A 21,029-nucleotide genomic window follows, 5' to 3' on the forward strand; every position below is an offset into this window, starting at 1 on the left:
TGAATTTGGCCCTGAGGCTTCCTCACCCTCAACCCTTCCCCGTTCTACAGAATGGGCTGGGCTGGGCTTGAAGGCGCTAATTAATCTTTTCCTGCCTAAATCCTGGAGCACAGCCTCACAGCTCTGACTCCAAGGACCTGTGGCCAGTCTGTCACTGCCCGCTCCTTCGCTTCCCCCAACTGCTTTTATTTCCCAGGATTTCAGGGTAGGATGGTGCAGCTGACCAGCTTAGGGGCCACCCTTGGGATTGTTCCCAACCTCTCAGCAACCCAGGCGGTGCTGCTTGGCATTTTTGTCTCCCTCTCCCCACTCCTGCTTTCGCGCATTTACCAAATGCCAGCTCTGCTGCTAAAGATGGAGGTCATGAGGGTTCAGGTCGGCTGGAGAAGCAGCTCAGCCCAGCTGCAATCTACCCGCTGCCCAGCGCCCTCCCGGGTGAGTGAGGGCAGGCTCAGGCTGGAAGGCGGTTAATCATGCAGGATGCAGGCATGGCTAGATGCCTGGCCCTGGGCTTTGGGGAAGAAATACTGCAATCACACTTGCTCTGCAGCTGCTTCCCTTCTGAAGAGCTGAGGCTCCTGTAGTTTTCAGTGATCAAAGTAAAATCTGATAGTAGAGGCTACCTGTGTTCAGAGATGAGCTGCCCCAAAGTGCATGCCCCTCTAGGCTTGCAGGATGCTCCTGAGGAGCCCGCTCTGTCCAGAGAGAGGGGAGCTCCTGCCTGTGCCCTCCAGGGCACTATGCCCCTCTCTTTACGCTCATCCCTGCCTCCAGTTTGGATGATCCTGAAGGAACCACTTCGGAAGGGGAATGGTAATTCTGCCTGCCTGTGTCTGGCATTTGCATAGTTACAGAGGAAGCAGTTTTTTTTCAGGGTGTGAATGTGTAATGTTCCTCAGTGCTGGTCAGTTGGGAATGGATCATGGTGCCAGGAAACTGCAGCCAGCTCAGCCCGAGGCCTTGGCGTAGCTGAGCGAAGCAGCTGAGGATGGTTGAAAATGCTATTAGCAGGCAGCCTTTGTCCAAGTGAAAAAATATACAGTGATTAAGAACTGAGCTGCAGAAGGTACATTCCAGAGACATCAAAGCTTTGCATACCGACAAAGTGCTTTTCACCTTTGAGACATTTGGCAAAGTGTAATCCAATAGATTTTGGGATCCTCCAATTTCATGGACCATGGGCTCAGTGCTGGGTTCACTAACACCCACGCATTCAATTCCCACCCTCCACTCTGATTAATCATTTCAGCTCTGTGGCCATCCTGATGGCTAGGAGCCTGGAAGAAGGTGGTCATGAAATCCTTTGTTTTTGAAAGGAAACACACAAAAGGAATGGCCCCCTTTTGTGCAGTGGGAAAAATCAACATGCTGCTTGACATGCTGTGGCTCTGTGCATTGCACTTCCACATATTAATCAACAAAGCATGCACTATCTGGGTTACCAAGAGCTTTTGCCACTTACTTACCTGGGAGACTGATGCTAAACTCTTTCTTTGGCTGGGAGGAGGGCTGTGGCTCAGAGAGTAGCCCTGGGGGTCAGATTGGAGCATACTGGGGGACAGCAGAGCCAAGCACTAGCGGCTCAGGGAGGACCTTTTTCAATGCTAAGAGAGTAAAGACATCTGAGCTTCTGATGAGATTTTTTTGCTCATCTGCTCAGATGAACTAAGACCAAAGTTACAGATCTCAAGTCTGCCAAATCAAAATCCAGGCTATTATGGGGGAAAGAAATCAACCACAGTTGCCCGTGGGGGAGAAGGATGAAACTGATTGGAAAGGGACATGCAGGAGCCTTCTAGGGTGAGGGGGTATGCGTTACATGGGTGCATACACTTGTCAAATTCATTGAGCCATATACTTCAGATCTGTTCATTTTACCATATATAATTATATCTCAAAAGAAAAAAAATTAGGAAAAAAAAAAGTCCCAGCTATGACATCTACTCTTTACTCTTCTTCAGTTGCTGGGCCCATCCCTGGGTTTGGAGAAATTCAATGCTTCCCCTCTCCAGTATGGGAGGAACCTGGATTCCTCTGTTAGGGGAATTCGAACTTCCAACAGAACTAAAGTGGAGCACTATTTCTAGCCTCCATTGATGCCAACGGATCCCTTTGGTGTGACATACAGGCATTTTTCATCCCTGCTCATGAAAAATGGTGTTTTGTTGAATACAGCTCACCAAGCAACCTTAGCAGGCAAGAAGTGGAGGCCCCAGGGGTGAGTCATGCTCTCAAGGAGCCTGAAGGTCACCTTTGAATAGACGGTGCTCAAGTTCATAAAGGATGTATATGTGTGGAATTAGAGGCCTGGGGTGGGGTTGGGGGAGACTTGCTGAGGACAAGGGTCAGGAACCCAAGAGACAGGTGGAAAGGTAAGGGATCCTGGCTTGGGTTCAGCAGGATGGGAGAAACCAAAGGCCTGCCTGACTTCATCGGGTGACTCCTGGAAGGTTGTTGCCCTGGTACTCCTTCTCCACTGAGCAAAGCAAAAGAAATGATTTTAAAAGGGAATGCAAAGAATTCTGTGGCATCTTCTTCCTCAATGATGTCTAAAACTGGGGAGAGAGAGTGCTGTCTGGGATGTCTGAGAAACGCTTACAGGGAATGGTGGGAAAATCCACACTTAACAGAATAACTTCAAAACACTTTTAAAATTCTCTGTTTCTTATTACCCTCTATTCAACTCTGTAGAACAAGGTGGGGCAGATGAAATGGAAAAACCAGGCTATGGAACCCGTTATGGTTCCTCCACAACAGAGGTAGGTCAGAGCAGCATGGGAAGGAAGAGGCCATTCCTCTCTTTCTCACCCTTCTGCAGTGAGGAGGGGCAGGAGCCTGTGGCTGACCCATTCCTGGGGTCTGTGTTACTTGTAGGGCCTTGGTAAGCTTCCTGATCTCTCTCAGGGGCTGAAGGGCATTTTATATGGTTTTAAAATATTCTTTTTATTTGATCCTTTTAAAATAGGAAGCTATATCACAAACATAAAACAATACCCCAATGTTTTAAAAAAGTCAAGGGATAGATGAAAAGTGAATTAATCAAAAAAGAGAGGTTCACTGGTTGAAGAATTAATAAATGGTACATTCATGAATACTTAAAACTGAACCTGTTTAAAAAATAAGAAAATTTGATCAAAATAAACATAACGGATTTTTTTTCTTGCAACAGCCCCCTATCTTATGTACAGTGGTATAAACACTCAGGCTTTGCCTGGTAAACAGTGGGGATAGGGGATGTACCCAGCAGTCATGTCATCTGAAATAAATTCCCACAGAATGTCACCAGAACCACTAGTAGGCTCAGACACCTTACTCTATCCTGTATTGGTGATATGGTTTGGCTCTGGGTCTGCACCCAAATCTCACCTTGAATTGTAATCCCTATAATCCCCATGTGTTAAGGGCAGAAACCGGTGGGAGGTGATTGGATCCTGTGGGTGGTTTTCCCCATGCTGTTCTTGTGATAGGCAGTGAGTTTTCATGAGATCCGATGGTTTTGTAAGTGTTCATACACACTCGCTCTCTCTTGTCTGCTGCCACGTAAGACTTGTCTGCTTCCCTTTCCACCGTGATTGTAAGTTTCCTGAGGCTTCCCCAGCCATGTGGAACTGTGAGTCAATTGAACTTCTTTTCATTAGAAATTACCCAGTCTCAGGTATTTCTTTACAGTAATGTGAAAATAAACTAATATAATTGGCAACTACCAGTGCTTTAGAAAAATTTTAAAGTTTTTGAATTTACAAAAGAAGAGTTGCCAGTTCTCCTATCTGGATTAAATGTAAAAGGGCCCACCTGTCCCCTGCTCTCCCATGGGCCTGTCTGATGGAATGGCATGGGTAGCTCATGTACCCTCCCTCCTCAAGTGCCTTGCTCTTCAAATCACCCAGGCCTTGACAGTGGCACGGTGGGAATGGTCCCCCACTAGAAACACAGGTAGCTGTGAGGACAGTTACTAACAGCCACCTGCTGATGGACCATTGAGCAACTATTGTGTGTCAAGCATGCGAGGCATTTTACAAATACCCACACGTATGTCCACAACATGCTTGCAAGTTAGGCATTTCTATAAACTCCACTACATGAATGAGGAAACAGACTCAAACAGAGCTTGAGTAACTTGCCTGGGAGTGCACAGCTAGTCAGTGGCAAAGCTGAGTTGGTGGGCCTTCACGACCCATGCCCCTCTTACTTTGCACGTGACTGTCACTCTCAAGGAAGGAGGCAGATGGAAATACTCAGGGATGAAGGAGTCCCCTGTGCCCATCCGCACTGGGCAACCTCTCTGGGCAATGCAGGGTGATTTTCTTAACTTCCCTGAGAAAAGAACTTAAGCTCTTGAGCATGCTTGAACCCATCTCAGGCAGGTTCTACCCTGCAAAGGGGCTTCCCCTCATCCCATTTGGGAATCCTGAGAAAGGAGGTGCCATCTGCTGGCGGACAAGCCTGGCAAAAGGGGCTTTTGGTTACTGCACTGAGCCAGGGCGCAGGTCACCATGGCTTGGTGCATGTAGATTTCAGGCGGTGGCTGCTGGACAGGCCAGGTGAAGCCACCATTCTGTGTGTGGCCCTGTGTTACTGATGCTGATGCCTCTAGGAACACACATGGCAAATGCCCCAGGGAGGACAGAAGCAGGTGTGATGTTTCCCTTTCTAAGGTGGGACAGGCAGGGTGGCCTTACTCTACTGAGAACCAACCGCACTTCAAATCATTCTAGGCCATTCTAATTCGGGATGCCTAGCCAGGTGGGGGAAGCCCTCTCTGCTGGTGGTCCTGGCACCTCTGACCCTGGCCCCACCATGCTCATCACTTACTTCTGCCTGTCAGTTTTGCTGAGTGATGGGGGACCTTTGTCCATGGTCCCCCAGCTGTGCAGAGACAAATCCGGAGCTGGGCAGGGACGGTGGGAGAGACAAGGACTCAGCAGCTGAGCCCTACATGAGTGGCAGAATGCCAGGCCCGGACTCCCCGGTCTTGTGTCCAAGTTGTGCATTTCCATTTTTCCTGCTTGTCTGCATCCCTGTGTGGTGGAAATGACCCCTTTTCATACTAGCTCTCTCTTCTCTCCCTCCTCTCCCTCCTCTCATCTGACTGAGCAACCTGCTGCTCTTTCTACTCTCAGCTTGCAGGAAATTCTTGGTGGCTTCAGGAGTGGAATGAGGGGGCCATTCTGCCTATAAGGCCTCTCGGTGGCATGCCTTCCTGTGACCCACTTAATGCCCGCCTGTTCCTCTTCTCCTCCTCCTTCCCAAATGGACTCTGGCATCTAAGCTCTGCTTCACTCCAAATTAGGCAAAGACCAAAAGGCTCTAGGAAACAGGGACATGGCTGTGTTGCTATTGGCAACAAGTTGATGCTACTTTTTTCCAACTAGGAAATTCAAATAACTCTTGACTATGACTGTGGGAGACAGTGAAGCTGGAGCTTAGTTACTTGATATTGTGGACAAAGCGGCAAGAGAAAGTTATTTGCTTGGCAGTATGTGATTCTCCTGAGGATCTATGAGGACTCTGACTCTATCTTCCTAAGGACACTTATCATCTCTTGCAAATGTGTTCACCCAAAACATGTACTTGTGTTGGGGTCCTTGGTTTAGCCAGCTGAAAAGGCAGAGCCTAGAATTGCTGACCTCTTATCCCCCCACAAAAGCATAACACTTCATTGAATGTCCATGTCCATTTGGATGCATATGCAAAGAGGGCTGACTCATTTCTCTTTCTTCTCCACTATCAGGAATGCAATTCAGCAGGCACTTATCAGACATGCATTCCTAACCCGAAAAAGTACAGCAGGGAACAGACTAAGCAGCGTTTCCAGGAGATACCTGGACAGAAACTTAGGTCATTGGAATTCTTAGCTACAGAGAACCTTATTTCCCCACAGGCTCTTTTCATGTGTTGCTGAGATGCTTTTGGTCCCCATGGGACAGGGGATGGGCGGTTTCCCAGCTTTCTTCTCCCCTGATGGTGTAGTGTGTAGAAATGTGAGATTGCTATATTTCCTGCAGGCTTTGGCCCCGGGCCCATAGAGGAAGAGTTATGGAAGCTTTCACCAGGAAATGAAACCTAAGGATGCTGCTATTTGATTTAGAAGCATCTTCAAAGGTAGTGGGTATTCCCTGTTCTGCTAGGGAATGGGACCAGGAGAAGAGAGTTACTGGGTCAATACCTAAGGATGTTATCTGCACATGGCCTCTGGGACAAGGGACTCATCTCATCATCATTTCTGGACCCCTCAGCTCCTTGTTTCTTAGGAGAGAAAAACTATGGGTACAAAAAATGGGCAGAAAAAACAGAGACACCAAGAAATGGGTGCTGCCAACTGTCCCTGGAACCGGGGCATGAGAACAGGAGTGGCGGGCAGAGACGAGGTCATGGACAAACAGATCATCTCTTTTGGATTTTGGACCACCTTCTGTGCAGAAGGATCCCACAGGTTAGAGAGCGTGCGAACGCCGGGATCACTCACCCACTGCTGGAAGGAAGCCACCTCGGGGGTGAAACGCAGCGGCCATTCTGACTCTGCGCCAGCAGCACTAGGCAATTGTGTTTTTAGGAAGGGAAGTGAAGAATAACTTATCCAGCTGAAACTGTGAAGACCTGTGGCTTTAGAGGAGCCCCTGCCCAGACACACACACAGCTGCAGAGGGCATGCAATCCATGCGACAGACACACTTGCAGGTTTGCAGCTTATGGTTATATGCATACTATATACTGAACACGGAGGCGAACATCAGGCAGGCAGCACATGCACCTGTGTCTACACCTGTGCACATGTGCATACACCTGTGCATGCGTTCATGTGCATGTTTAGACCACAGGCACTTACAGAAGCATCTCATGCAAGGTGCAGAGGCAATCGCTTGTTTGGCTGTGGAGTTTTATATCAGCTCCTAAGATGCCACTCTGACAAATACTGCAAACTTAAAGCATTCACCTTAAAATACATGTATAAAAACGGAGTTCTCTCCCATGAAAAAACCATTTATTGACCTCAGTGGAAATAACTTCTCCACTTCTGTTTCTGTTGGTACTATAGGCAGTAGGAGTGCCCACCCCAGGGGTCCGGTTTATCAAGGAATTTCAAAGCATCCCCTGCCACGTGCTTCTGACTCCTCCACTACCTAGCTTTGGAATAAGTGATTAAAAATAGAAACCTCTGTTTCTCGGACTGACGGAGCAGCTGGACTTGTTGAGGTTGCATTGCTCAGGGTGGCTCCAGGCAAGCAGACAGCTGAGAGGTGAGTGTTTCTGTCACGTGGAGGGCTACATTTGGAGGAGTGGATTTCATCTTCTTATCATGGGTAGACCCATTCCTCATCTGTGTCTGGTAGCGGGAGGCATCTTTGGGTCCTGCACCTCAGTAGGGGGCCAAATGCCAGATCCTCACAACATGTGCACCATTTGCCTGGTGGCCCTCCCCACTTCCCAGCACCTCACAGGCTGACAAGCCCCCCAGCTCCCACAGCTTCCTGGGAAGTGCTTAGGGGCCCCAGGAAATCAATCACAGAACAGAAGCTGGCCTTCTGGGCACCACAGTCCCTTCATTTCCAGGAAATGCAGAAAAACTAACTCTCTGAGTTGACTTTAAAAATAAGCTAACAATAATAGCTGCCATTTATTGAGTAGTTACCATGAGCTGATCTCTGTAATAAATGCACTTTGTACAGACTGTCATATAGGAGATACCCATGTACCCACCCTCAACCACGAAATACATATAATGATGTCTATCTTGCAGAATATTGTTGGAAATTAAATAATAGGTACAGAGCTAAATATGAACTGCAAATAATATCATAACGATGAAACTAATTCTAAGAACTATACCTGTTAAGCACACGCACTGCACACAGTGTGCTAAGGACGTTATGCATTTTACTCTTATTTACTCTTATCTCCGTTTTATGGATGAGGAAACTGAGGCTTAGAGAAGCTGTGCAATTCAAACAGCTAAGTGATGGAGCTGAAGTAAAACCAAAGTCCACCCCAGGCAAAGCCAGCATGACACAGTACAACACTGTGAGTGTGAGCTCCTAATAAATGGCAGCTCTTGCTATCACATCCTCACTGAATGCCAACATCTACCCTGTGCAGTGGGCTTTGTTGTACCCATCGGACACACAAGTGACTTGCGTCGTATAATGTCGTATAATGTATAATGACAGGGTCGTATAAAGTCAGGTGGAGAAAAAGGGATTCGGCTGGAGTTGCCTGTCTCGAACTTAGCTTGCTTCTCTGCATTTTGGTGGGTACTAAAGGGACATTGTTCTCAAGGGGTCACACAAGCAGGTCACCTTCAGTAGTGGATGGGAATGCAGTTGGGGGAAATGTCCCTGCCAGGTTTTTGACATGTAACTCCAGGTGGCTGGTGCTGCTCAGTCACAGTCCAGCTCCTTGCTCTTTTGAGACACAGGTAGTGAGGTAACTGGCTACCTGTGGGGTAAAAGGCAGTCTGGCTGGTGCGGGCCTGTCAGCCACGAGCAGCCAATCGGGGGCCTCTCAGAAACACAGTCCTGCTGGAGCAAGATGCACTTCACTATGCGGTCATCTGTGCAGTCCCCAGGGAATATAGAAATGAGGGGAACCTGGATGAATCTGCTGAAGGGTGGGTCACGGGGCTCACACACACAACCCACACTCCTTGATGGTCCTTCTCATGAAGTCCTACAGCTCTGATAACTATTCAAGAAAGCTACAAGCTGGGCACGGTGGCTCACACCTGTAACTCCACACTTTGGAAGGCTGAGGTGGGCAGATCACTTGAGGCCAGGAGTTCGAGACTAGCCTCGCCAACATGGTGAAATTCCGTCTCTACTAAGAGTACAAAAATTAGCTGAATGTGATGGTGCAGGCCTGTAATTCCAGCTACTCAGGAGGCTGAGGCAGGAGAATCGCTTAAACCTGGGAGGTGGAGGTTGCAGTGAGCTGAGATCGCGCCACTGCACTCAGCCTGGGCAACAAAGTGAGGCTCTGTCTCAAAAACAAACAAATAAACAAAAAAACCCCACCAAAAACCAAACCAAATCAAAACAACAAAAAGAAAGCAAGCAAGCCATGATTAAAGGCTAGCCAAGAATGAGATGTGAAGCTGAATCATTACCAAGGAAACCTCCACCAGGTGTAAGATCACCGGATCGTGATGACTCACAAAGGCTAGTGATTGTCTCCGTTAATTATTTAGCATTATGGATGCCTCAGAATCTTCCAGTATTAACCAGGACAGAGCATGTATCAGAATTCCCCCACTACTTTTGCTGCAGATTACAAGGTTGGGTTGAGTGTTGTCTTGGATGCTCCATCTCCATTTCCCAGTGTAATGTGCTATGATGTTAAGGCCAGGCTTTTGGTCCTTGCTTGACAGTCTGCCTTTTCCTATTAGGCATGGGGGCTCAGATGCACTTGGTGCTTGGTGCAAACGAAAAAGGCCAGGGGCATGGTGTGGAATGGTTCTCCAGCCCTGTCACTAAGTACAGGTCTGCTCTGCCTCCCTGCCCTCCTTCTCCCCCACCTCTTATACCCAGGCACTAACTGCGCCTGATAGACTTTTAATGGAGTATCTGAGAGAACATAGTAGCAATCAACCCTGACTGGGCTTTCTTTAGCTGTAAAAAGTGTCTTATTAAAACTTTGCTGACTTTACCAGGATCGCCATGTTTAATGAGAGGCCTCAAAGAATTTGAAAGCAAAAGATGAACAGAGGAAAAAAGTCACAAGCTGTAATCACCATAATTACACAATCCCACGATGAGTTGAAAGCAGCCCTGGTGAAGCCCAAGAGAGGAGGGAGAGTCCTTGGCAATCGGGGTGGTTCTTAGGACAGCTGGAAAGAATGTGACATGGGAACTCTTCCCTTTCCCTGAGCTAGGCTGAGGACAAGTCCCCTCGGCAGCGCCCCAGAGGAGGGAAGCCAGGGTGGGGGCACAGTTTCTCCTCAGTCTGAGACCTCTGGGGGTATGCCCTGCTCTTGGCCAGGCTGAGGTGGTTTTTTGTTTGTTTGTTTTTTTGCGGGGGGGATGGAGTTTTGCTCTGTCGCCTAGGCTGGAGTGAGGTGGTACAAGCTTGACTTACTGCAACCTCCACCTCCCTGGTTCTAGTGATTCTCCTGCCTCAGCCTCCTGAGTAGCTGGGACTACAAGCATGCACCACCATACCCGGCTCGTTTTTGTAGTTTTAGTAGAGATGGGGTTTCACCATGCTGGCCAGGCTGGTCTTGAACTCTTGACCTCAGGTGATCTGCCTGTCTCAGCCTCCCAAAGTGCTGAGATTACAGATGTGAGCCACCATGCCCGGCCGGCTGAGGTGTTTTTGATGTCAGCTCATTTTCCTGGAATCTAGAACTGGCATTGGGTAAAAGGCAAGTGACTTTATGATCCTTTTTGCTTTCAACACAACACCCTTTCCGGATGGGAACTATGACAGGACGAGCTTTCTTCAACCTCAGGCCAGGACGTCCCACGCACATGGCCACCCTGGCTGTGCTGGGGCTCACTGCACGATGGCCGCCAGTGCCCTGTGCCAGCGAGTGCCTATGTCCTCCACTTGCTGACCTCCTTTCAGACATTCGGGGGAAGAGAGCCCTGTTGCCCAGAGCCCAGCTGCTGTAGCAGCAAATGACAAAAAAAAAAAAAAAAAAAAGGCAAGGATGACATGTGAAGGGCAGTAATTCACCTTCCTGACAGTTTCTCTTGCTTTGAGTGTGTCATCCTGTGGCTTTTTCTCCCTCAAGGTAGAATCTAGTCTGAGTCTTTTGGATCCCTCTCCTCCGATCTCAGCAAACTCCTTCCCTATAATTCATTCTCCTTTTCCACGACTTATTTATAAACCACAGAATGAAATGCAGTCAGGTCCATTTAACAAGTATTTGGGGTAGCATAGAATTCTGCTTGCAAAAGATCATGGGATCCGGTGTAGAAACCTACTCTGCACTGTCCTTGGCCATTCAGCTTCTAAACGCCTAGGCAGGGAGCTCATTGCCCTTGGAGGGGACATAGTCTATTGTTGGAATATTTTGTTATTGTTAGAATGTTTTTAATATCTTCTTTCTATCTTCTAGCCATTTGTTCTAGCCTTGCTCTCTGGAGCAATCCAGAAATGTCCACTCTTGAAGACAAATGCAAAGAGAGCTCAGGTGGCCATCAAGTGTGCTGGAAGGCTAGACATTTTTACTCCAGCCTCCTCCGACATGGCTTCCAGGGTCACCTTCTCTCTCTAGGTTCTTCTCTCTGAATTGTCTCTAGATGTTAAAGTTGCAGATAATGTGGGGGCTTAGAACCAAGACTTCATATTGCTTAGAGCAACAAAAAGCAATGGAACACTTTTCCTTTCTCTGACCATCCCACTTTTGTTACAGAGCCTAAAGCTGCCTTTGGAAAGCACTTGCTTACACGAGGCTTGGAGTCAATTACAACCCAAGAACTTTTTTTTTTTTTTTTTTTTTTTTCCCACTTGATTTTTAGGAAAGGCTACAAATGCCATCCTGTAGTTGGGAAACCAAATTAAAAAAAAAAAAAAACACACACAAATATGATCTGGTAAAATGCTATCTGTTTTTGACCCATCATCCTGCAGGAAATGCTTTCCAAATATAATTCCGTTATCTACCAGATGAGCCACACTTTGCAGGTCTGGATCTTTGAATGTGGTTGGAATGTTTGTCTCTTCATCCAAGTCATCAAAAAGGATATTGGATGGGCCATGGCTGAACCCTTGTGGCCCCCTCAAAGACTGCCTTTCCAGAGGACGTAGACGGATTAATACACCCTCTCACCTGCCATGAAGGTGCTGAATATACTCACTTCACCTACATAGGGGCAAACAGGGAAGTGGAGGTGAGCAGGGGGAGGGAGGAAGGAATGGACTTTGCTTTCAACCTTATTGTGCTGCTAACAGGCCACATATGAGTATTCTCTGGAGCGGGGAATGTATTTTTTAAGGTTACCCTTCTACGGTAAGCCAGACTGCCATGGGGGGGCGGGGTGTGTGGAGAGAATCTGCCAAATATTACACCAACGAAGCCCATTCCCATTTGTGGCCATGGTGCTGTTGCTCAGGCTGAGAGGATGTGGCCATGATTAGGGGGCATGGAAGAACCGCTGGTGGCTCCATGCTTCCAACCCCGTCTCACCTTCCCACGCATTGGGAAGCCACTAAGCAAACACCCAAGGGTCTTTCTCTCATCCACCTTTGAGCAAACATGACAAAACTAAACGTCCCACTGCTCTCAGTCCTTCTAAGCACCCCTCCCTGCCCGCTACAGTGTCCCATTTAGCCACACTGCGGGAGGACATTTTGTTTTTGTTTTTGTTTTTGAGACAGAGTCTCACTCTGTCGCCCAGGCTGGAGTGCAGTGGCACGATCTTGGCTCACTGCAAGCTCTGCCTCTGGGGTTCACACCAATCTCCTGCCTTAGCCTCCTGAGTAGCTGGGACTACAGGCGCCTGCCACCACGCCAGGTTAATTTTTCGTACTTTTAGTAGAGACGGGGTTTCACTGTATTAGCCAGGATGGTCTTGATCTCCTGACCTCGTGATCTGCCCGCCTCAGCCTCCCAAAGTGCTGGGAATACAGGCGTGAGCCACCGCACCTGGCCGGGAGGGCAACATCTTACAGGTTATTCCTACCTATGGACAGGTATCCTGGCCTCCTTCCAAAATGCCACGCTTTCCTAATAACTCAAACCCAGGACACTCATTAACTATTTTATAAAGGCGAAGCATCCCCAGTTGCTTCCACCAGGAGCTCGTTTTGGGGGGACTTCCATGGTGGCGGGTTGTGGGGGGTTCTTACTTCTTAGCCTGTGAGGTTCTCAGATTTGAAGCTCTCTGACTTCTCTTTGAACTTTCCAGTCTGGACCACAGGCAGAGTAAGGTCTCCTCTCCTTGACCTTGACATTGGCAGTGCTGTCCCCTTGTCAGACACCTGCCATTGGATGCTCTCTCTCTGGGCCCTTCTGCTGCAGTGCCGCTGCTCCCTGGACAGGACTGAGGCAGACTCTGTCCTAGGCAGAGGCGGGCATCCTGTCTTCTGAGTGGTCGGCCTTCCCGCTGTTTATCCTGTGGGGGGCCCTGCACTCCACTCTCTGCCTTCTCACCAGGCAGGTGGGAGCCCACACAGTTCCCACGTGGCTGCGCGAGGATGGCACTGGGGTCTGACTGCACAAGTGACAAGCAGCATGCCAAAACCCCACAACCCCATCAGCCGCTCGTAAAGCGAGAACGCCTTTCCTGAGAGGGGGTGGGAGGAAGGCACCGCCATGGAGAACGCCTGCAGGTCACCTCCCAGAATAGATCCCTGCTTGGCATCCACACACTTTGCCCCCAGCCTGCCTTGCTAGAGACTGGCAGGGTACGCGATTTGGATCTGAATCAGTGGCTGTAAACACACAGCTGTGTCTTTCTGCCTCAGAGGATTTGATTTTCACTTGACTGCTTGGCACATTGGGGTCTGGGGAAGGCAGGAGAGGGCCTGGGCGGGGGGCGAGGGAGGGCTGGCCAGGGAAAGCCAGAAGCAGCTGCCCCCACTGGGCCCTGATTGCCCCACATGTCCATAAGGAGAGTCACCAGTGGGGTTTTTCTCCACGCGGGCACTCCGTGGGGAGGGCATTTTGGCTGCTTTTGGCGGACAGGTTGGACCATCAGCGGGAACAGCTGGGGGTTCCTCCTTCCAAGGGAAATGTCGGGGTCTAGCGCCCAGTGTCTCAAAACTGACAACCAACTTGTGGCCCTTTTTGATAAAAGTCTCAAGACTCCTCCCTGTCAACCCCATGAGGAGCCACTTTGTCACTGTGTCTTCTCTGCACCCACCAGCCATGCTGAGCCTGTTGTTTTACATTTTATAGTTTATAAAAAATACTTTTATATTTTCATTTTCCAGCTACAAAACTATAACAGTAAATACGCTTTTCCTAATTTCACACAGAGCCAAGATAAAAAGCGAAGCATAGAGGAGTTGTAACCTGGTCTTAACCACAGACTTCACCACTGATTGTAAACAGGATAACACTGTCTCTCATACTCTTATTTCCCATCTCTAAAAGAGGACAGTGACAAGCTGACCCGGGGTTCCCCAGGGAACCGGAAAGCCTGGTAGCAGGTGAGCAGCAGAGTGTGCTGAGATTCCCAAGTGCTCACATTTCATCCCTTTCTATACCCATCAGGCCCCTGAGACCCCACAGTGCATGCAGTGATGTGGCAACACCGACCCTGGTGTCCACCTTTCTGTCCAGCTGACCCCACCTGACACACACACAGCTGGGCATCCAGACCAGAAGGGCGGGGACTGCAGAACTAGCAAGCCTGAAGGGTGTAGGGCACTCACCCTGTTCTCTGTGAGTCCTCCCTGACCCTCCAGCAACTCACCATGGATGAGTGAACCCTGAATAACTGAGCAGGGCCTATGGTGTAGGTGTGGGGAGCTCAGGGCACTCAGTTCTCCTGCCAGTGCATGTCCAGGCTTTGTAAATACACCCAACTCAACGCTATCCACGGTTTATTTCCCAGCCTCACAGGCTGGCAGGCACTTCTGAATCAGGTAACTAACTGGGCAGGAAGGCAGCTCCTCTCCCATTCTAAGGAATGAGTCACATAACTCAGAAATCTCAGGACAGAGGGAAGCACAGACCCGGAGAACACCCCTAGCTGGAAGGGACCATTGAGATGACCTAGTCCAGGTCACTTCAGAGGAGAAAACCAGGGCTCAGAGAGGGCTAGTGATTTGATTGAGGTCACATAGCTAGCAAGCTGAGGTTGGAAGCAGGAGCCAGTCTGCAGGGGGGCTGCTGAGGTGTCTCAGAGTCCCAGGACATGCACTTGCTGCTCGAGAGAGGCAGGTTTCCGTGCTTTCCTTCCCAAACACTTCGATGGAAGTCTCCCTCCAGCTCCAGCCGGGGCCAGGGTTTCACTGCAGCTGGATCTCAGCACTCTGAGATGGGAGAGGCTGGCACTAATGTCTGTGACCCAGTGGTCCCAAAGGAGTCCAAGGACTGTTTGCAATAAAAACTAACCCTTTGGAAAGATTTTTAGCCAACTGGCCTTTGCCAGAGGCATGGAAAGATTTCAACTGAGGTCAAAGCCCTCTGGGGACTCTGCTGAGTCTAGGTATCTGGGAACTCATTCCACCAGGGTGCAAGGCTGTTCCCCATGAAACCTGGAGGAGGAGGGGGAAACAGCATCGTCCTCCCCGGGGCAGGAGCTGCTCCTGCTGCTTGGCTGACTGCCCTGGTTGTCTGCCTTCTCCCTCCCCTGCCAAGAGCCTCAGCCCTCCACTTCCGGTCAGCACCTGGGCCTGGAGCTGGGGGTTTCTGTCTACAGAGCTGCCTGGAGGGGGGTGGTTGAGCTGTTGACTTCTTGGCTCTCATTAGCTCTCCTTGGCTTTTGGCAGGGGAAGGAAGAGGGGGAGGGAAGGAGGGGGCGAGGGAGGCTGAGTGGCAGCTGGCTCCCAGAGCTTCCCGCTCCCCATCTGACTTGCCTGCTGCATTCCTTGGCAGGCAGGACAGGAAAGCCTGTCGCAGAGATGCCACCCATCACGTGCCAAGCCTTCTGCAGCTTCCGGCCCTTCCTGCTGCAATTCCAAGGAGCACCTTGGCAAAGCTAAACTTCGATGCTCTCTTAGGAGGTGGATGAACGCCTGGTCCTCCTCTCCCCTCTCCTCCGTAGCCTCCAGTGCTTGCTCTGGCACCAGCAACCCCATTTTCTATCTCTGGAGCCCAAGGCTGGAGCTGATGAAGCTCTTAAGAGGGCAGGTGAGGTTTCAACTGAGTGCCCAAAGGTACCCAGGGTGGCCGACACCAGCCTCACTTGGGGTTGCCATTTTCTCCTAACTTCAGTGCTATCACCCTCTGTGGCTTTTTCTGTGGAACTAGACATGAGGAGCAAAGGACTTTCTCCAGCTTCTCCTCTCCAGGTTGGAGTTCTCACCAGATGGCTTCAGCCAGTATCTCAAAAAAGGAGCTGCTCCTGTGGCTTAGCTAAGTGCCCCATTTCCTCTCTCCCCCTCTCCCTGCCACGCATGCTCCTGGTCCTCTGTGTCAGAGCCAGGCCCTCTGTGGTGAGGCCCCCACCCCACTGTGGTAGACTCTGTGGAAGCTGAAGGAACAAGCACACTTAAGAGAGAGCAGGGGGTCGGGCGTGGTGGTTCATGCCTGTAATCCCAGCACTTTGGGAGGCCGAGGCAGGTGGATCACTTGAGGTCAGGAGTTTGAGACCAGCCTGACCAATATGGTGAAATCCTGTCTCTACTAAAAGTACAAAAATTCGCTGGGCGTGGTGGTGCGTGCCTGTAATCCCAGCTACTCAGGAGGCTGAGGCAGGAGAATTGCTTTAACCCAGGAGGCGGAGGTTGCAGTGAGCCAACATTGTGCCACTGCACTCCAACCTGGGAGAGTGAGACTCTGTCTCAAGAAGCAGTGGGAGGGTGAACGTTTTAGCTCTGGCCACCTTCATGCTCCCATTGTCCTCTGTCAACTGCAAAACCAGGAAGACAGCAGAGAGTGGCAGGCTGGTTATCACCAAGCAACAGGAAAGAGCCTTCAGTGAGAGAAGGCACCTCCTCTCCTTGGTCAGTAACGATTGAGACTTCCCATCAAAGAATCTGAAGAAGAGCTGGAAGGTGAAGCAAAGGCAACCCATAGTGACTAGCCAGAGTTCTCCTACTGTGGTTTTCAGATGTGACAGCCACTGTGAAAGGAAGCTTCCCCGTGAGCAGGATTAGGCAGAGACAGGCTCCAAATCACATGACCTGAGGCCATGTATGGGGTGCCCTGGAGAAGCTGCTATGTGTTTTGGCTCTTTCTGAAACTGAGGCTCCTTGGACAAGGGCAGTCATGTACAGTGGTGTGGGTTATTCACTGCACAAGGGCAGGTGAGGATCAACAGGGGCTGAAACCCAGCCTGTGTTTTGCCTGGCCAGCTGGGCGTCTGTGGGGCTGGGCCTACCAGAGGGAGTCTTGTTTTCCATTTTGGATGAACGTGCATTGTAGGCTAGTTGCATCCTGCTGTGGACTTTAGTCATGTTTAGTTCAGAACCTGGGCCTACCTTATCAAATAAGCAGGGTTTGTGGTCTCAGTCTGCAAAATGACAGAATGCTTAGTACAGCATCCCCAGACATTTGCTTTGTATATCCAAGTCCTGAGTGACCTAGAATGAAGCTTGCATTGGAAACAGAAGCTCACACAGCACTTTCACTATTGACTGGGGAGTGCCAGGCCCCTTCGGCACCCAGACTAACATGGCCCTAAAAGCTTCCATGAACCATATTAAATGTCTCCTTAGGATCTCATGGAAAAGGGGGCATGTGTGGTCCTAACAGATAATCCCTCTATGTCATGGCATGACATAAGACTTGGAAAGAACAATTTGTTTTTTCCAAGTGCTTCTCTTCTACCAAGAAAAGAAAGGACATTGGCATGTTCTGGGGAGAAATTCTGAATTCAGATTCAGTCTTGACAAGCCTCCAGCTGAATGAGCTATCCAATCACCTGGATCAACTTTTTTTTTTTTTTTGCCATCAATTAATCCTAAATGGCAATTGGCCTCATGTCTTTGGTCCTTGGTCCATGAGCTGCCCCGCTTCACTCCCCAATTTCCATTATTAGCCCCATGACGTGGGTCATGTTCTACACGTCTTTTCCAGCAACACGGGAATGCTATTGAACTAGCCCTCCATTTAGTTTTATAGTTTGCAGTATACAGCAGATAAAACATTCACGTAGATCTTCTCTTAGAGAAATCAAGTACTTAATGCATATGGTATTCAGAGAATGGCTATCAAATTGCAAGGCATAGTGGTTGGTCAGTTAGTTCTGTTTGATGAGACCACTGGGCTGTTGAGACCAGATTCCTGGGTTCCAGCCTTAAGTAATCTGAGAGCCAACACATGGGTCATATCCCCAAACTTCTATAGCCATGGGCCACATCCCCAAACTTAGCCATATCTTGTTGGGGTATAGTGTCACCCCAAGAGCATGAAGAGCATGGATGGATGGCAATACATCTCCACCACTGGAACCCCAAATTCTGAATGCATCACCTATTACAGTCTCTTGTTCATAACAGAACAGCAAAGAATTTAGGAACTCAGGTTTTTTTTTTTTTTTTTTTTTTTTTTTTTTTTTCCTCCAGTTTGGGCCTTTTATCCATACCCTCAGGAGCTTCGGATACTTTTCTCCTTCAGCTTGCCCTGAAACTCTCTCTGGAAGCTCTCCCATGTGTGCACTTCAGACACTTAGGGGTGTCGTGGTGGTTTCTTGTTCCAAATGCTTTGCTGACAGACCTTGGAGAACCCCCAAGCCAACACCACTTCTGGGATGAAGGGAAATCAATAAACGCTCCTCACAGAGCTTCGGCGAGACCATTCTTGCCTTTCCTGATACTTCTCTGGAAAAACAGCCTGCAGATATCTGGACGTTTTGTCCAAGTACCAGGCTTCATCTCTCGCACCCGCGGCCTGCATGGTCACCCTGAAGAGCTCCCGGGGGGCTGTCAGGGCTCTGCTTACAGTTTGTACCTGAGAGCCACAAGCACTCTTGGCTTGTCAGCAAAATCCCTAAACATCCTCTACCCGCATAGTAACCAGGCCTCAAAAGAGACAGAGAGAGATGGGATCCCACTACCTTCTCTCAGGCCATCGTGGAGCGAAGGAGGTCCCAGAGGCCTTGCCTCTGACAGCCCTTGACAGCTTCTTGGTGTGCGGAGCCACATGGCCATGGCAAACCAGCCATGAAGACAGACGAGGCACCGACAGGCCTTGTGTTCTGCACGTTCTGATTTCTCATGAGGAAAGGCCACAGAGAGGGAAGACTGAGGAACGGAAGGGATGAATACCGATGTTTAATTGCCACCTACTAGAGTTATTTGATGTTTACATGTAGCAAATTCAAGATAATGTTTAAATGCACTTAAAATGCATCTAGCTATGACAGGTAAATGACTAGGTTGCTTTCAACCCAGGATCCTTAGACTTTTTCTTGAAAGGATGAAATATGTATACCAGTCACACAGTAGTCAGGTTTTACAAGGATTTTCCTCTTCAACAGAGGTGGAACAAAGGCAAGTCAGTATCAATGGGCTGCCACCCTTTGGGAAGGGAATGTGGCCTATTCCCTGCGTGGGACCCCTGCTCCCTGGTTGCTATCTTGGTTCCCTCTGGTTTGATGTTCATGTGATAGGACGGCCCCACGATTCAGTGGGATTGAGTATTTCTTGTGCACTGAGCTCGACATTCAAATCTTGGGGCAACCAGCATCGAAAGAGGGGATTGGCCTGTGTTGTTCTACAAACCATGGTTGAGAGTCTCAGCCATGCACCCCAGGGAAGAGCCACGGACTCCCCACTCCCGCCTGTTGCCACGGCTGTCTTTATGTGCCACTGTGGGGAGCTCTACCACTCTCTAGATGGGGCATACCATGAACCTGTAGGAATCTGAAGCCCATCTTTACCCAGCCTGTCAGAATCAAGGCCTGAGGAGGCCGGTAGGACCTTGCCCCCCTCCCCACCCCCCCCAGGGGAGTACCCAGGACGCCGCAGGGATTCAGCTACTTCCCTCCTCTCCCTGTCACACTGTGCACATGAGGCTGATGGGGGCTGGAAGGGATTCATGCAGAGGCAACTAACACACACGCCAGCTAGGCCACATCACCAGGACCCATGCAGCACAGCCGCTTTCTGCACACAGCAAAAGCCACCTACACAGCAACATTAGCTCACGACCTACACCGGCGTGACTGCCAGGGTTCACAGAGGGAAATTTGGCTTTTTTTTTTTTTTTCGATGAGCTACGGTTCTGAGCCAATTTATTTCACGGTATAGTTCGATGGCTTCTCCCTGGGCTGCTGCAGAAGATGCACAAACCGCACAGCCCCGAGGGCAGCAGAGTCCCTCCTCCTCAAAGCCCTAAACAGAAGATCAAAATGCCCAGGCCTGAGGCTGGGCAATCAAGTGTGCACCTTCTGCAGAGGGAGCCGCTTGCTCTTTTTGCATTTTCATCCCTAGAAGAGAAGCTGCAGACACTCGCAAAAGAAAAGAAAAGGGCTGAGTCAAGGGAGAAAGCACTGGACTCCCTCCCACCCCAAAGGAAACAACCACCAAAGGGGGAAAAAAAGAAAGAAAGAAGAAAGAAAAAACCAAAACCAAAATCAAAAGAAAAGTTGAGGGAAGAAAACCGACTGAACTTACCACACTGCGAGTGAACTTTTCTAGGGAAGTTCTACGACCTTGCTCACTTTCTGGCTTTAGGAAAAACAAAAACAAAAACAAAAAAAAAGGTAGGGAGAAAAATACAGAAAAAAAAAATCTTCAGCTTACACGTGGTTTCCAAACAGCAGCAGCCGCAGCTAAAGAGTAACAAAAACCAAAGCAAAATGGGGTGAAAAGTGGGAAAAGAGAAGCAGCCAGAGCTGTCGGAAGAGTCAGTGGGAGAGACAGAAGACAGAAGCCCACGGGAAATGCTGTCACCTCCTTGGAGCAGCGAGCAGAGACGGGGCTTTGCTTCTCCAGGGGCCATGAATTGTGCTTGCGGGGCTTGGATCAGAACCATCACGACTTTGCACAGGACCACAGTCGGTGGGTTTGAGCAGCTTGCTTGCTGCTTTCAACCTGCTGTGCCCACAGGCAGGAGTCCTGGGGCTGGGGGCCCCAAGTCCTGACACAGAACAGACTAGCTCTGAGGGCCAGCGGGGTGTGAGAGGGATGTCAGGAAGTGGCTGCTGGGGAAGTGAAGTCATCTACTCATCCATGAATCTGCCTTAGGACTGTTTTCTCTCTCGAGATTCCCCTGCCCAGAGGCGGCCAGAAAGATTGCTAACTTCAGTGACTTCCTAGTGACCATCGTTCTGTGTCCTTAGAGCAAGGAGGGTCTACTCATAGCCTTTGCCATGGACAAAGGGTCTAGGGTCTCAGAAGACAATAACATGGGGATTGTTCTGAGAAACAGAAAATGTTTTCTCAGTATCCAAAAGGTGACCTAACACCTGCCAAGATGTACATACAACAGGCTAGAGGAAGCTCAGAAACCATCATGGGGAACTCTTAGCTGG

General features: G+C 49.5%; 1 protein-coding gene across 18 annotated transcripts in view; it reads right to left on the reverse strand.

Annotated features, from left to right (window-relative positions):
• The window catches only part of RGS6 (regulator of G protein signaling 6), a 629,077-nt gene that overhangs the window by 6,586 nt on the left and 601,462 nt on the right, over positions 1 to 21,029 (reverse strand). For 4 of the 18 annotated variants that reach the window (XM_031668021.1, XM_017961320.3, XM_031668019.1 and 1 more), the window contains exons 17-18: positions 20,170 to 20,223; positions 6,467 to 6,533 (exon numbers count right to left, since the gene is read on the reverse strand). The exons of 4 other annotated variants lie outside the window; for them this stretch is intronic. In XM_031668021.1, coding sequence (XP_031523881.1) covers positions 6,467 to 6,533; positions 20,170 to 20,223 — 121 coding nt within the window. Of the gene's footprint in view, positions 1 to 6,466; positions 6,534 to 16,321; positions 20,224 to 21,029 lie in introns of those variants that run through there. 10 more of the 18 variants (XM_017961323.3, XM_017961324.3, XM_031668022.1 and 7 more) reach the window with 5 other exon arrangements.

Source organism: Papio anubis, chromosome 7 (genome assembly GCF_008728515.1).
Source record: "Papio anubis isolate 15944 chromosome 7, Panubis1.0, whole genome shotgun sequence".
Lineage (NCBI taxonomy): Eukaryota > Metazoa > Chordata > Mammalia > Primates > Cercopithecidae > Papio > Papio anubis.